The sequence below is a fragment of the Panthera pardus genome, unplaced genomic scaffold (assembly GCF_024362965.1).
Source record: "Panthera pardus isolate Hobbes unplaced genomic scaffold, ASM2436296v1 HiC_scaffold_8, whole genome shotgun sequence".
NCBI lineage: Eukaryota > Metazoa > Chordata > Mammalia > Carnivora > Felidae > Panthera > Panthera pardus.
Window position 1 is genome coordinate 159,830,201 of NW_026527013.1, and position 15,386 is coordinate 159,845,586.

The 15,386-nt window shown below is 40.2% G+C and overlaps 1 protein-coding gene across 1 annotated transcript in view; it reads left to right on the forward strand.

Moving 5' to 3' along the window:
- Positions 1-15,386, forward strand: part of LOC109268887 (contactin associated protein 2) — a 1,595,009-nt gene that overhangs the window by 1,111,595 nt on the left and 468,028 nt on the right. Inside the window, exon 10 of the mRNA XM_053897072.1 lies at positions 12,412-12,583. Within this exon, the coding sequence (XP_053753047.1) occupies positions 12,412-12,583 (172 nt within the window). The remainder of the gene's footprint in view (positions 1-12,411; positions 12,584-15,386) is intronic.

The following is a 15,386-nucleotide window of genomic DNA, read 5'->3' on the forward strand; positions in this document are numbered from 1 at the left end:
AAATTCCTGTTAGAGGCACCTAGGTGGCTCAGTCGGTTAAGCTTTTGACTTCGGCTCAGTTGGTGATCTCATGGCTCTGTGAGTTCGATCCCCACATAGGGTTCTGTGCTGTCAGTGCAGAGCCTGCTTCTATCCTGTCTCCCTCTCTCTCTGCCCCTCCCCTGCGCACACATGTACTCTCTTCTGCCAGAAATAAACATTAAAAATTCTTTTAATTAAGAAAATCTTGGGGCGCCTGGGTGGCTCAGTCGGTTGAGCGTCCAACTGCAACTCAGGTCATGATCTCACAGCTCGTGAGTTCGAGCCCCGCGTCAGGCTCTGTGCTGACAGCTCAGAGCCTAGAGCCTGCTTCGGATTCTGTGCCTCCCTCTCTCTCTGCCTCAACCCACTCGCATTCTATGTCTGTCTCTCTCAAAAATAAATAAACATTGAAGAAAATCTTGTTAATTCATTTTATCAAATAAATAAGACTCCTGATCAGGTTGTAACATGATCAGACGAATATATGTGTGTGTGTGTGTGTGTGTGTGTGTGTGTGTGTGTGTGTATACACATATACATATGTGTGTATATACATATATATATACATATACATGTGTGTGTGTATGTGTGTATATATATATATATGTGTATATATATATATATATATATATATATATATATATATATATATTTTTTTTTTTTAAGACAGAGAGATAGAGGTAAAGTACAAGTGGGGAGGGGGCAGAGAGAGAGATAATCCCAATCAGGCTTCACTCTTAGCACAGGGACCAATGCGGAACTTGATACGGGGCTTGATCGCATGACCACAAGATCATGACCTGAGCAGAAATCAAGAGTCGATGCTCAACCGACTGAGCCACCCAGGTGCCCCCAGACTAATATTATTAAAAGAGATCATGTGGGCTTCGTGCTGGAGGCGGATTGGGAGTGAGTGGTGGGGAGCTCTGCCAGCCAGGGCTCAGGTGGCGAAGGACAGACTTACAGGACTGTTCAAAAGGGGGACTGACACGATGTGACCGGTGCACTTCAGGGAGCAAGGATAGAGGTGCCGGGGAGACTCTGGTTGTTTAATGTGTGCGACATTTTAGATGAAACGGCAGTGAAGGCTTTTTGAGTGACCACTAAGAGAGGGACGATGATCGAATACCAACGGGGATCAAGAATAACATATGTTGAGTTGTGAACGTGTGTGACACATTGGAACAGAGAATTTCAAGAAGCTTCTGGATACATCAGTCCTGAGCTTAGAGGAAAAACCTGCAATGGAGATTCACTGGAGAGATAGTCATCGAGTAGGTAGTTGAAGCAATGGGTTGGCTAGGATGATTTTTTTCCTTTTTTTTTTTTAATGTTTGTTTATTATTATTATTATTTTTTTTTTTGAGAGAGAGAGAGACAGAGAGACAGAGCCTGAACAGGGGAGGATCAGAGAGAGAGGGAGACACAGAATCCGAAGCAGGCTCCAGGCTCTGAGCTGTTAGTACAGAGCCCGACAGGGGGCTTGAACCCATGAACCGTGAGATCATGACCTGAGCCAAAGTAAGAAGCTTAACCAATTGAGCCACTCAGGTGCCCTCCTCTTTTTTTAATTGAAGTATAGTTAACATACAGTGTGATATTAGTTTCAGGTGTTCAGTACAGTGATTCAACAATTCTGCACATTACTCGGTACTCATCACGGTACGTGTACTCTTAACCCCCTTTATCTATTACGCCCATCCCTCCACCCAAGTCGCCTTGCCGTCTCTACCAGTTTGTTGTCTATATTTAAGAGTCTGTTTTTTGTTTGTCTGTTTGTTTTGTTTCATAAGTCCCACATATGAATGAAATAGTATGATATTTGTATTTATCTGTCTGACTTACTTCACTTAGCATTATACCCTGTAGGTCCATACATGTTCTTGCAGATGGCAGGCTTTTTTATGGCTGAGTAATTCCAGTGTGTGTGTGTGTGTGTGTGTGTAATCTTTATCCATTCATCTATCGGTGGACACTTGGTTTGCCGCCATATCTCGGCTATTGTAAATAATGTTGCAGTAAACATAGAGGTGCGTGTTTCGTATTGAATTAGTGTTTTCTTTTCTTTTCTTAGACACACAGTAGTAGGATTCCTAGATCAAAGGGTGGTTCTATTTTTAATTTTTTGAAGAACCTCCATACTGATTTCCACAGTGGCTGCACCAGTTTGCATTCCCACCAACAGTGCACAGGGATTCCTTTTTCTCCACATCTTCACCAACACTTGTTGTCTCTTATCTTTTTAATTTTAGCCATTATGCCAAGTGTAAGGTGATATCTCATCATGGTTTTGACTTGCATTTCCCTGATGATTAGTGATGTTTAGCATCTTTTCACATGTCTGTTCGCCATTTGTACGTGTTCTTTGGGAAAATGTATGTTCAGATCCTCTGCTCATTTTTTGGGTAGGACCACTTTTGTGCAGAGACTACCAAGAAAACAGACCTAGCCCAGGACAAACTGATGGACTCCTACATTTATATACCAAGTAGAAGACAAGAAATCAGTAAAGGAGGTTAAAGTAAGATTGCTAGAAAAGTATAAAGAAAACCCTGGATAGTATAACACTGTGTGAGCTGAGAAAGGAAATATTCAAGAAGAGAGAGTGGCCTCTTGGACTCTTCAGATGTTTGCATTATATTTACTCCTATGGATAGGTAGTGATGTTAAATAATTAAAACAAGTATATTCGTGTTTCTGAGCTTATCTTCCTGATGAGATTTTAATATTCTTGAAGACAAAAATAATGTAGTTTTGAGTCTTTAATAAATACAAGAATGACTGAAATAATTTAAACCATTTGGAATAAAAGAAACGATGATGATGACACTTTCTAGATCTCTGGTATATACCAGAGACCACAGTTTTCTAGGCACTTAATTCATATGTATGTCCCAATTAATAATTCACAACAGCCTCCTATACTGGAGTATCATAATTTTCTCTATACATAAAGAGACAAGGAGCAGGGCATTTAATTAATTTACCTAAGGTCAAAAAGAGATAGAGACAAAATCCTTAGCCGTGTATGTTATACTCATTCATTATATATGAAAAAAAAAACAGAAAAATAAACATACATGTAATAAATAGATAACTTACTAAATTTAAAAAGCCTACATATTATATTAAATAATTTACATAGTTAAAATCAGCTCAAAAATTATCTCCAAAGAAATCAGCCTTCACTAGTATACTGCTACTTTAAAATAAGCTTCTAGAATCACTACAGTCTCTCCTCTTGCCCACTTCTTAGGTGCTCCTTCAACACTCCAGTTTGCCATCCACACCCACCTCTATAGCTCTCCCATGTTTCCCACTAATCTAAACGGTAAACCCATGTCAAAGCCTCAGTCTTCACATAATTTGGTCGTGTGATCACTCACACTCACCAGTGATGGTGATGACCATTCCTTCACCTCGTTGATATCATTTCTTGGTTTCTCTTTTACTTCTTTCCAGATTTTCTTCACTGGTTTATTTTTCTGATACCACCCATGGTACATAGATGATTTCTAGAGTCCAACCTTGGGTTTCTTTGCTTAGCATACTATCCAGTTTCTTTACTCAATTTCTGCTACTTCTGGAACATACTTACTCCCAGAGCTTTTTCAAACTCTGATCTCTCCCCTGATATCCAGACATTAGTGTTAACCTGTAGATTGAACATTTTACCTTAGATATCCCCTGGCTACTTCAGTCTTGGAAAGGTCAGTTTTGAGCTGGTCAAAACCCACCCACGACACTCTCCAGTCCCCTTTCATCCTGCTCCTTAAAGGCCGGATGCTCTTTCTGTGTCCCCTCTGTTGGGAGAGTCAAAAGCATTCATCAAGTTGCTCAGCCATAAATCTAAGAGTCATTCTAGCAGTGGCTCTCTGTGCATGGTCCTTGTTTCCAGTGCATCAGCCAGTTCTGCCATATCTTCCTGGAAAGTATCTTTCATCTATTTCCTCTATGTTAGCTTTATTGACATATTCTGGATAAGAGTTTGGAGCTTCTTCAGTGTGTCTATTATAAGACAATCCCTACTTCTGGTCTCCCCTCTGCCAGCCTATTCTCATTTCTATCAGAGAGAGAATAACGTGACACAAAATGATCGCATCATTTTCTTGCTCATAGTCCTTCGTTGTCTGTTTGCTTCTCCAACAGACAATCATAGATCCTCAGCAGGAGTCTGAGTCTCCTGGCGTTTACATTCCAGTGATAGTAGAAATGACTGTAACTGCTTATACAATATTTCAGATGGCAATAAGGGTTATGAAGAAAAATGGGTCGGGTAGAGAGGGCAGAGCACTAAGAGCGGGGAGTGTTATCCCACCCACGGCCAGCAAAGACCTCTTGGATGAGACCACTGCAGCACAGCCCCAAAGGACATGAAGACGCAAGGTTAAACATCCCCTCATTCCAGAACAAAAAGCCAAACCTCCATTCAATTACCATTCACCTGACAAATGCAGAGAGGTCCACAGGTCTGGAGTCTGATATAGATGATGTTGTAAAGGTTATCTTCAGTCTATTAAACAGTAATTTTTGTTTCCACACTGACAACAGACACCTTGTATCTTGAACATCTCCTAAGATTAGTGGGCTGGTGAACTTTATGGCATATCAGTTTCTCAACAAATATAATTTTTTAATAAATTCATAGAGAAGGCAATATTACTGAGATCACGAAACTGAAAGAGATCAGATGGGCTTCATGCTGGAGGTAGATTGGAAGTGAGTGGTGGGGAAGCTATGATAGTTGGGGCTCAGGTGGTAAAGAATAGATTTACAGGATTATTTAAAAGGGGGGACTGACACAATGTGATTGGCATGAAAGAGAAGAAACACATACACACACACACACACACACACACACACACACACACACACACACACACACACACTTACTTATGGAAGTAAATAAATAAACCAAACCAGACAAACATCTTCCTTCCTTCCATCCTTCCATCCTTCTTTCCTTCCTTCTTTTGATACTCAAAATATTTTTAATGCCCAGATTATTTATTTAGTACTCAAATTGTGTAAGTTTGAGCAATAGAAACCTACTTCAGGCTGGCTCCTGTGTCGTTCTGACATGACCCTATTATTCTTTGATATGGGGATATCATTTTTTTTAACAGAGTTGACATACAGTGGTGGGTTAGTTTCAGGTATACAACTTAGTGATTTGGCAAGTGTGTACCTTACCCTGTGCTCCCTACAAGTGTAACCACCATTTGTCCCATACAATGCTATTTCAGTACCGTTAGCTATATTCCCCCTGTGGTCTCTTTCATCCCTATGATTCATTTCATAATGAAGCCTCTCTCTCCCACTCCCCTTTACCCATTTTTCCCAGTCCTTCACACCCCTCCCCTTTGGAAACCACCAGTTTGTTTTCTGTATTTGTGGGTTTGTTTCTGCTTTTCTGTTTGTTTGTTCATTTGTTTTGTTTTTTAGATTCCATATATAAGTGAAATCATATCATTTTTGTCTTTCTGTGTCAGACTTATTTCACTTAGAATAATGTCCTCCGGGTCCATCCATGTTGTCATAAATGGCAAGATCTCATTTTCTTGTTTGTTTGTTTGTTTCAAGTTTTTATTTAAATTTCATGTCAGTAACATACAGGGTGCATTAGTTTCAGGTGTAGAATTTACCGATTTGACAACTCTATACATTATTCGGTGCTCATCATGATGAGTGTACTCCTTAATCCCCATCACTTCTATAACCCATCCCCCTGTCTACCTCCCTTCCAGCAACCCTCAGTTTGTTTTCTACAGTTAAGAGTCTGTTTCTTGGTTTGCTTCTCTCTTTTGTTTTCCCCCAATGTTCATTTTTTGTTGTTGTTTCTTAAACTCCACATATGAGTGAAATCATATATTTGTCTTTCTCTGATCAACTTACTGATCTCTTTCATGCCAATACTCTGTAGATCAGTCTATGTCATTGCAAATGGCAAGATTTCATTCATTTTCTGGCTGAGTGATATTCCATTATATATATAAAAATATATGTATATATAAGTATATATTCGTGTGTGTATATATATATATATATATATATATACACATATATACATACGCCACTTCTTCTGTATTCATTCATCGATTGATAGACACTTAGGTTGCTTCCGTATCTATTGTAAGTAATACTTCAATGAACATAGGGGTGCATATATCTTTGAATTAATGTTTTGTTCTCTTTGAGTAAATACCCAGTAATGGAATTACTAGGTCATATGGTATTTCGATTTTTTAATTTTTTGAGGAACCTCCATACTGTCTTCCATAGGGGCTGCACCAATTTGCACTCCCTACCAACAGTGCATGAAGGTTCCTTTTTCTCTACACTCTTACCAACACTTGTTATTTATTGTCTTTCTGAATTTAGCCATTCTGAGCACTTCTTTAATTTCTTGTGCGGTAAAGTGTTACAGGATCCCATTGTGCTTTCCCTGACCCAGCTCTGGAATCAGCCATTTCTCCAAGAAGTTGTGCTTTTATTCAGTAGAGCATCTAAGATCTGAACGAGTCGGGTCCTCACTGCTTCTGGAGGTAACCCTTCTCCCGGACCGTCTTCAGGGGATGGTAGGAACCATCTGTATATTGAGAACATACACAAATGCAGCTAGATTTATTTCTGTAACTAGCTGTATCATACTGAAAAGCACAAGGGCACTCCAAGAGAGTCCATTCCAGTCCAAACCCACAAGATCCATTCAAGATTTTACACTTTTCATCTGCACCCTCCTTTCCTGACAGTGAGAACCTGGCTCCCACTCTCCTTGATACATTTATTTGCTCGGGTAACCTGTCTTGTAATCAGTCTCCCAGCCATGCTGGGTGGATAGGGTGTCTGGCTGTCTCTGGGCACAGGCATCAGCCACCATTGAGCTCACTCTCTGCCCACTCGAGCACCCTGCTGGTTTGGACTCCAGCCCTCACCTGGAATGATTCAGCCCTCCGTGAATGATTCAGGAAGGTTGGGTGAACAGGAGAGACAAGTAGATGTTTTGCACAGTCATCCTAGATGATAGTGGAAGGAAGATCGAAGTGTCTTTTTTAGTATCCTTACCACCAGCCTCTCCCTGACTTCCCAAACTTCCCACCTTTCGAACAAGTATAAGTAGAGGAGTCTCATATATGTGCAGCTTTAGATCATGTCCAGTTTCAACCCTGTTGCCCGTCGTTTGCTTTTTCTGTCCCATCGAGTTAACATTGTAACTTACAACAGTTCAGATGGCCATGTTAATGTCAAAACTAATATCAGTATGTGTTTTCACTGATGTATTAATGAATTAAAATTTTAAAACCGTAAAAAAATAAAGAAAAATTTAAAACCTTGCAAATACAGGTTTGTCAGCAGGAATAATAAAATACTGTGAGCGGACTTCAGATCGGGTGTGAAGATTCACATGTGAGGTCTTGAAACGCAAATCTCCAGTGTGCCAGTTGGGTTACATAGTGGTAAAGACCCTCAAAAGAGGACAAGTTTCCCATTTCACTGGCAGAGATATAATTGGCCCTGCGGGGTAACAATGACTGTGGGTGTCACCCTGCCAGACCATGGACCCCAGCAATGACCCATGTGCAAACACTGCATTTTTTTATTCCACTTTCATAGATATTTAAAGTTCTGAGCCAAAATAAACAGAAGTTAATCTCTTCGTTCTGTATAATCTTTCTGTTAACTTGGCAGATGTCCATTAAGTTTAACTCTCTATCCATTTTATATCTATTCATTTCTGACCCCCCCAAATCCCAGCTGCAAATGTATATCTCCAAACAGCCCTGCTCTTAATCTACTGAGTAGGTTAATTCCTGAGCTTCAGAGTGGCTAATACACTGAAAGTATCGCAGGTACTAATACACTAGTGTTTTTACCGAAATTATGTTTGTACGGAAGGGCAACAAATACAGAAAATAAACAATAACGTTCTCGACCGCTGCATAAAAACTAGCTCAAAATGTAGTGGCTCAACACATTAAGAGCTTATTCTCTCTTCTTTGTTTGTGGGCCAATAATTCAGGAGCAAGTTGGCTGGGAAGTTCTAGCCTCAAGTTCTTTGGTTCCTGCAGCCTCAGTCGTCTGAAGGCTTGACTAGGATTGCAAGGTCTGCATGCTCACATGACCGGCAAGTTGATGCTGGCTGTTAGGCCTTATTTCCTCTCCACATGGGGGCCTCTCCACCCGGCTGCTTGAGGTTCCTCAGGGCATAGGGTCTGGCTTCCCCAGAGCAAGTGATCCAAGAGACCGAGGTAAAGGCTCTTAGTGCGTTTTCTTACTAAGCCTTGCAAGTTACACACACACTGTCACTTTTGCAACGTTCTATTTGTCACCCGGATTCAGTGGGGGGGGGGGGGGAATACATAGGCTATGAATAGCAGGAGGTGATTTACGGCTAACTTGGTGGTCAGTTACCATGGTTTTCCCTCTGGGACACAGAGGTTCGTGTCTCTTCCACATGAAAAAGCACACTTACTTCCTCCAAAGGCCCTTTAAAGTTCGCTTCTGTTTAGAGGATCTGCTCCGAATCCAGTAACTTGTCATCTAAGTCATGTTCGTACCAAAATGAACCTCTTAGTGAAGTCTAAGAACAGAGGGAGTTATTCAAGTACAGCTTCTCATCTGAAGACCTGGCAACAGGTTTTGTGCCATCCACACACTCAGCATACGAAAGTCAAGTAGGCATAGAGTAACCGCTTCGGACCCTTTGACTCCAGAGGGAGAAATAAGCTGTACGCAGAAGCACGTGGTCCATGGTGGTTCTAAAGTCCAATCAGATACATGTTGGTAATTCCTGGATTAGGACACAGTTCTGATATTTCCTGGAAGTGATTTTTCATGGCTCAGACATAGCTTCATTCTGTACTCTCTCTGTGCCTTTTAATCCAAGCTGGTGGTGGTACCACAGGTGCAGTTCTCTCATCAACCGTTCCGATGAGCGTTGTTCTGGTTTACTCCGGTGGGTAAATGCCACATCCACAACTGGATAGAGAGAAGCTTTTTGTTTGTTGGTTTTACGTTACACTTCTGCTAACATGTTAAGGGAAAAATGCCCTTAACCTCATTAAAACCCTTACTTTTTAACTCAGAGGATCTGTAAGACATGCCAGTCAGCTGCCTAGACGTTCTGTAGTCTCACTGAGTGGCCCTTTGAGGCACTACCTAATTAATTTTGGAGGTCTGACCGTGAATTTCACAGTCACACCTCATTGTCATCTTTATCTTAGTTTTTATTAGCAGTTGATCTTTTTTTCTTTAAAGTTTATTTAATTTATTTTGAGAGAGAGAGAGAGAGAGAGAGAGAGAGAGCACGCAAGAGCAGAAGACGGGCAGAGATAGAGGCAGAGAGAGAGTCCCAAGCAGGCTGCATGCTGTCTGCACAGAGCCTGGCTCGGGGCTTGAACTCAAAAACTGATCCCGTGACCTGAGCCGAAATCAAGAGTTGGAGACTTACCCGAATGAGCCACCCAGATGCCCCTGGTAGTTTGCCTGGAAGAGACTAGAAATGAGAAAACACTTTATTTTCAAGTCGATCAAGTCCTGCTTTCTTCATATTTAATGTGCTTTTTTTAAGTTTTTTTTTTTTTTTGCCTCTTCTTCTTCCCCTTTTATTGTAAGTAGATGTTCAGTTTTCTCTGCCTGAAGTGTCCTTAGCTAGGTTACACAATTCACTACGTATAAATTTTCCTTTCCAGATTATCATGATTTATCAGACCTTCCACTGCAACAGAGCCAGCATGCAGTTTCATTTATTCCTTGCTTTCTTTTTTTTACATTTTTTTTAACGTTTATTTATTTTTGAGACAGAGAGAGACAGAGCATGAACAGGGGAGGGGCAGAGAGAGAGGGAGACACAGAATCTGAAACAGGCTCCAGGCTCTGAGCTGTCAGCACAGAGCCCGACGCGGGGCTCGAACTCACGGAGTGTGAGATCATGACCTGAGCCGAAGTCAGACACTCAACCGACCAAGCCACCCAGGCATCTCTATTCCTCGCTTTCTTTGACGCCATTACTGACGACCTCCTCGAGAGCCGCGAGGCTTGTGCTCTTAGCCCTCTCCAGGCCTGTCCAGCTCCCTTGTACCTTTTGATCCCTCAGTTACCCACATCTTTAGGTTTTTGTTACAATTCCCTCCCAGGACCAGATCTATTATTAGGTATTCATTATTGCATAAACAAATCACCCCCAAATTTAATAGCTTAACACCATGCTTTAGTATTTCCCATGGGCCTCTCCACAAGACTCCTCCCGGTGTGATCAGTTAGCAGTCTCAGAGACCAAGCCGGATGCTAGCATCAGAAGTCACACACGGACACCTCTTCCTAGCTCTCCACTGACCACGGAGTCAGCACTAATTCAGTGTAGAAGGAGACTATGAATGGGTACAGACACCAGAGGCAAGGATCAATGGACTTCCTCTTGGAAACGTTAAAGGTGATGTAAGGAAAGGAAAAAAAAACCCTAAATTTTCAATGGATATATAGTAACTTGTCCTATAATATCCTCCTAGAACGTATCCCATGTGAAAAAGTGCAAGGCCTTCACAATTTCAAACTCCAGAATTTGGGCCAAACGGAACATTGTTGTGAGTGACTGATGAAGTCTTGTTTTGTGAACTTAATTATGTCCAGTTCATAGCACTGTGTGTGTCACACAGCTGCCTTGCTTCAGAGAAGCTCTTGTTCTCACAAACAGATCTGCTCATTTTGAAACATTGCAAAGCTAGTGTGGATATTTCGAGACTCCCAAGTACTCAAAAACCAGAACCAAATGATCGTCTTGTTAAGAGTAGTCAATAAAGTTACAGCTGGATGTTTTCTCTCTGCTAAATTTAGACATTACACTCCATTCAATTTTCTCTTGATTAAACAGATTGAAAATCATATGTATGCATACAACTAGTCTAAATGGACCACTTGCTTAAGATCAGCAGTTTTCTGAGGAGACTAACTCAAAGCCAAAGGAAAAAAATGTGACTTAGGGAAAAAATATATATGCTGTATGTTTGACTTCGCAGTGCAGCCTTCTAGGTGTTGTTTTTTAAGCCAAGAAATTTGTTTACGTGGAATCCTGTTTTTACCTACTACTGTGTTGATGGAAGACGATGTACAGCCGCGTGATTAACTCTTAAAGGGAATTCAAATGATAATGATTAGCCTTTAAATAGCATAACTCATTAATAATGGAAGAAAGAAGGTTTCTCTGGTCCTGAACTGCTATTACTAGTCAAACGGGACATTTAAAAACAAATCACTTCATTGTCAATTTTCGGGAAAATTTCTATTGGAGTCTCACTTTTGTCCACTTAGTGACACGTCGTGATTGCAACCCATTCTGTACGAATTGTTTTCTTTCTATAGATATAATATTAGAGTGAAATGAATATGATAGAAACTTCAGAATTTCAAGCAGACAAATTAGTACAGTTTGAATTTGCTCTGGCAGGTACATTTGGTGTGAGGAACGGCATGAAAAGTAGATGATTTTTGAGACTTTCTGGAGATACTTAATGGGATAGAGAAATATTTTTTCCTGTGTCCTACAAATTTAAAACGCATCATAAGAATTATGCATGTGCTGTTGAAAAGGCATTTAGGTAACTGGTGTTGATTTTTTAAAGTTATTTTGTAAGAAAAATTTTAATATCTGATTTTAGACTTGGTATATGTATGTCCTATTCCTTAATAGAAACAGTAGTATTTACTTTTCTGCTGTTTTGCTGTTGATTCTCTTTCTAGTTTTGTTTCTTATCATTTATGGTCCCTATACTCTATTAGGTATATAAGATGGCTATTCAGAGCAAAGTGGCTGAATCTTGTGCCTAATTTTATTTCTTTCTAATGTTTCCTTGGATTACAAATTGAGAAATCATTTGTAATGCAAGTGTCTCTTTGGGTTGAGTTAGGCATTAATCGATAAAAGAAATCCACCATAATAAATAATAGTTTAACTTCTTGAGCTCTGAATCACAGGCCTCTAGGGAATTAAGAAAAAAGAAGTAAATACTAACGGCATAAAAGGAAGGCCGTGGGATAGTTGTGAAAAGCCTAAAGTTATAACGTTTTCATCTCTGAAGAGAGTCAGGTGAGGAAGTATAGCGGTGAGCCTTCGAGAGCGGAGGGACAGAAAGATGTGACCAAGAGAGAAAGAAGACGTCACAGAGACAATATGAGGGACGGTAGCCCCCGAGAGAAACATTCACCCAGGTTCGGCCCTTCCTTCTTCCCTTGAAATAATATCTCTTTCTCCAAAGAGCCCATTCTTCTGCATTGACTATGACATCAGCAAGGATCAACCAGACAGGATGGCCGTGGCAGGGAAAACACCCGGAGGAAATTGCGTGAAGCGTGTAGTACACAGAATGTAACTTTCTCACTTCTTCCCTCCCGCAGGTTTTCTGAACCACATGAGTAACTCCAGTCACTCCGTCCTTCAGCCTTCGTTCCAAGGATGCATGCAGCTTGTCCAAGTGGATGACCAGTTGGTGAATTTATACGAAGTGGCCCAGAGGAGGCCGGGGAGTTTTGCGAATGTCAGCATCGACATGTGCGCCATCATAGACAGGTACGCTCTTTCTGTCCTACCCCAAGCTTGCCTACACTTTCTAAATTCACGTTTTTGTCGTTGGCGAGAGAAACACACGTGCACACACACCCTGTAAGAGGTGAGGCGAGAGGAGCCACCTGTCATGCCGATGGCGTATTTGTGATTTTAGCGGTGACATTTATATCGGGACGTGGATAAATATATTTTTTTTTTAATTTTTTTTTTTCCAACGTTTTTTATTTATTTTTGGGACAGAGAGAGACAGAGCATGAACGGGGGAGGGGCAGAGAGAGAGGGAGACACAGAGTCGGAAACAGGCTCCAGGCTCCGAGCCATCAGCCCAGAGCCTGACGCGGGGCTCAAACTCACGGACCGCGAGATCGTGACCTGGCTGAAGTCGGACGCTTAACCGACTGCGCCACTCAGGCGCCCCAAGACGTGGATAAATATATAAATATATGGCAGAACAGTCTGTTATCACACAAACCTCCCTCAGCAGACGCGATTATTATGCAGGTAGTTTTGCAAACAACAGCTGAGTTATAAAGGGGCTCAGTTTATTTTTACTTTTGCTTCCTACTCCCACAAGCAGAAATGTCCCCTTCTCTCCTTGTCTTGGTCACGACTCATCCTCAGCATATTGTCCCCTCTCAAGCCCTTTCCTGAGGGACAGAAGCTTTAAAAAATGTTGGCAGGCAGTATGGGAATTTACTGAAGCAGAATATTTAATGTAATTGAGCCTCCTTATAAAATATACTGAAATATTGCAAAATCTAATCTGTATTCGTTTTTGCAAATCTGGGGAGGAGCTTTTTTATAAAAACTTAGTTGACTTCTCACAGAGTAGAAAGATACAGCTCTTACATGAAATATTATGACATCATTGCATACATTAACTTTAATGTACTTCTAAAAAGTGCCTTTAATTCCAGCATAAAAAAATATTCCTTTGAGATGTTTTGTCCGTAAAGAAACTATATCTGACTTTGTGTTGAATTTAACCTGGTGAATTTAGGTGATTTTCTACACTACTTTCAAAGTTTTTATGATAGGGCTATCCTATTCTGAAAAATAATTTTATTAATTTTGTTTTTTGGAAGATGGAAGTTTCAGAAGTCTCCGTCTGTCTCCAACAAAGTGTAGACCATCAGTCTCTAATTTTATTTTCATTTAAGAGGAGATCCTTGGGGAAGTCATTCAAAGACACATAATGAATCTTAAAAATATGTAAAATCATCTGTAGTGAAGTAAGTTTGCTTCTATATAATCTCAATAAAATAATATCTGCGTGAATGGTAAATTACAGTTTAAATGATGGATCTAGAATGTAACATTTTAAAGCCTTAACATCTTTATAATAAGACTTGATGACATAGCACAGTTCTTATTTCTATTACATATTTGCAAATAGTCATCCTGATAGCCTAAACAATTTATATTTAAACACAACAGTGAACAATTTTAATGGAAATATATTCCCAATTTTTGAACCATCAGCGATGTAATAGCTATTATTTCTGCCTAAAGCAAGTGGTAGCAACAATCAGAAAAACTGAAAGATGACTGTTTTAAGACCAGACTTTGTTATGTTTGATATTTATCCATAAATTTTTATTAATTGTTTTCCATACAGGAAGATTTTCCTTCTTAGCAATAGGTAGACAGAATATTGAGTTATTTTAGTACCTTGTCCATTTTCCATGTCAGTAGCTTTAATGTTACAATAATCTCTGTCAATAATACCCAAGTTAGTCCACTCAGCTTTTGTAAACAGCCTAGATTTTATGGTTATGTTGCCATTTCGCTTCAAATAGCGTGTGTCCCGGGCACTATATTTAAGTTGTTTGCTACTAAAGAAGTATGGGTGATATGTTGAGGCTTTAATGTTTTATTTCCATGGAGAGAGAAAGTGCTAAATTGGCTCCAAAAGAATGAATGAGATTTTTTGTAAATGAAGGGAATGGAAAATGGCACCTCTGATGGAGGTAAATACACAAGAAAAGGAGAAGAATTGGGACTTCAAATTTCAGTTTTTGTCAGATACAGGAATATACAGATGTTTTTTTTTGCCAAAATGGGTCAGTCTCATTGTCCATATTGCCAAGTGTCCTGTAGCTGATGGAGTAAGGAATAGGTCTCTCTCAACCTCCAGTAGGATAAGCCAAGAGAAAAGGGGAAGTTGTCACCTCTGACATGTGACGCAATTCCAAAGCCCAGTAGGGCATCCATTTTGTGCTTGCTCTGTTTTTTGAAGGCAGTGATTGTTTTTTTTTTTTTTCCTAATTGAGTTGTAACTGACATGTAACTTTCAGATATAGAACACAGTGAATTGATATTTATATGTATCGCAAAGCAATCACCAGAGCAACAGCTTATGTACGTGAATTACCAATATGTGAGAGAGCAGATTTCTTTACTCACCTAAAATGTTTCAGTTCAAAATATTAATCTGTGAGGTGTTATATTTTTGTATATATGATACAGAACTGTATTCACCTTATTCCAACCATTGAGGAGCTCATTGATGAGTTAACCCTCCATCTGTGTCTTTCCATATGAGAGTACCATTGGTTTTAGCCTGTCCTCGTAGAGGACCCACCAGATACACTGTAGTGATATATTCCCTGCCCATCTCTGGTTTGGTATTTTCCCCCTTACTAACTAAAATTTTGCAACAGGCCCATCTCTGCCATTTTATTTTCAAACTCTAAATTTCCCCTAAGTAAGCCTACACTGGCTCTTTCAAATTTCAGCTTGATTGATTTGAGAGCTATTTTGGCCGGCGGCGTGGGGGTGGGGGGAGGATAAATGAGAACATAGG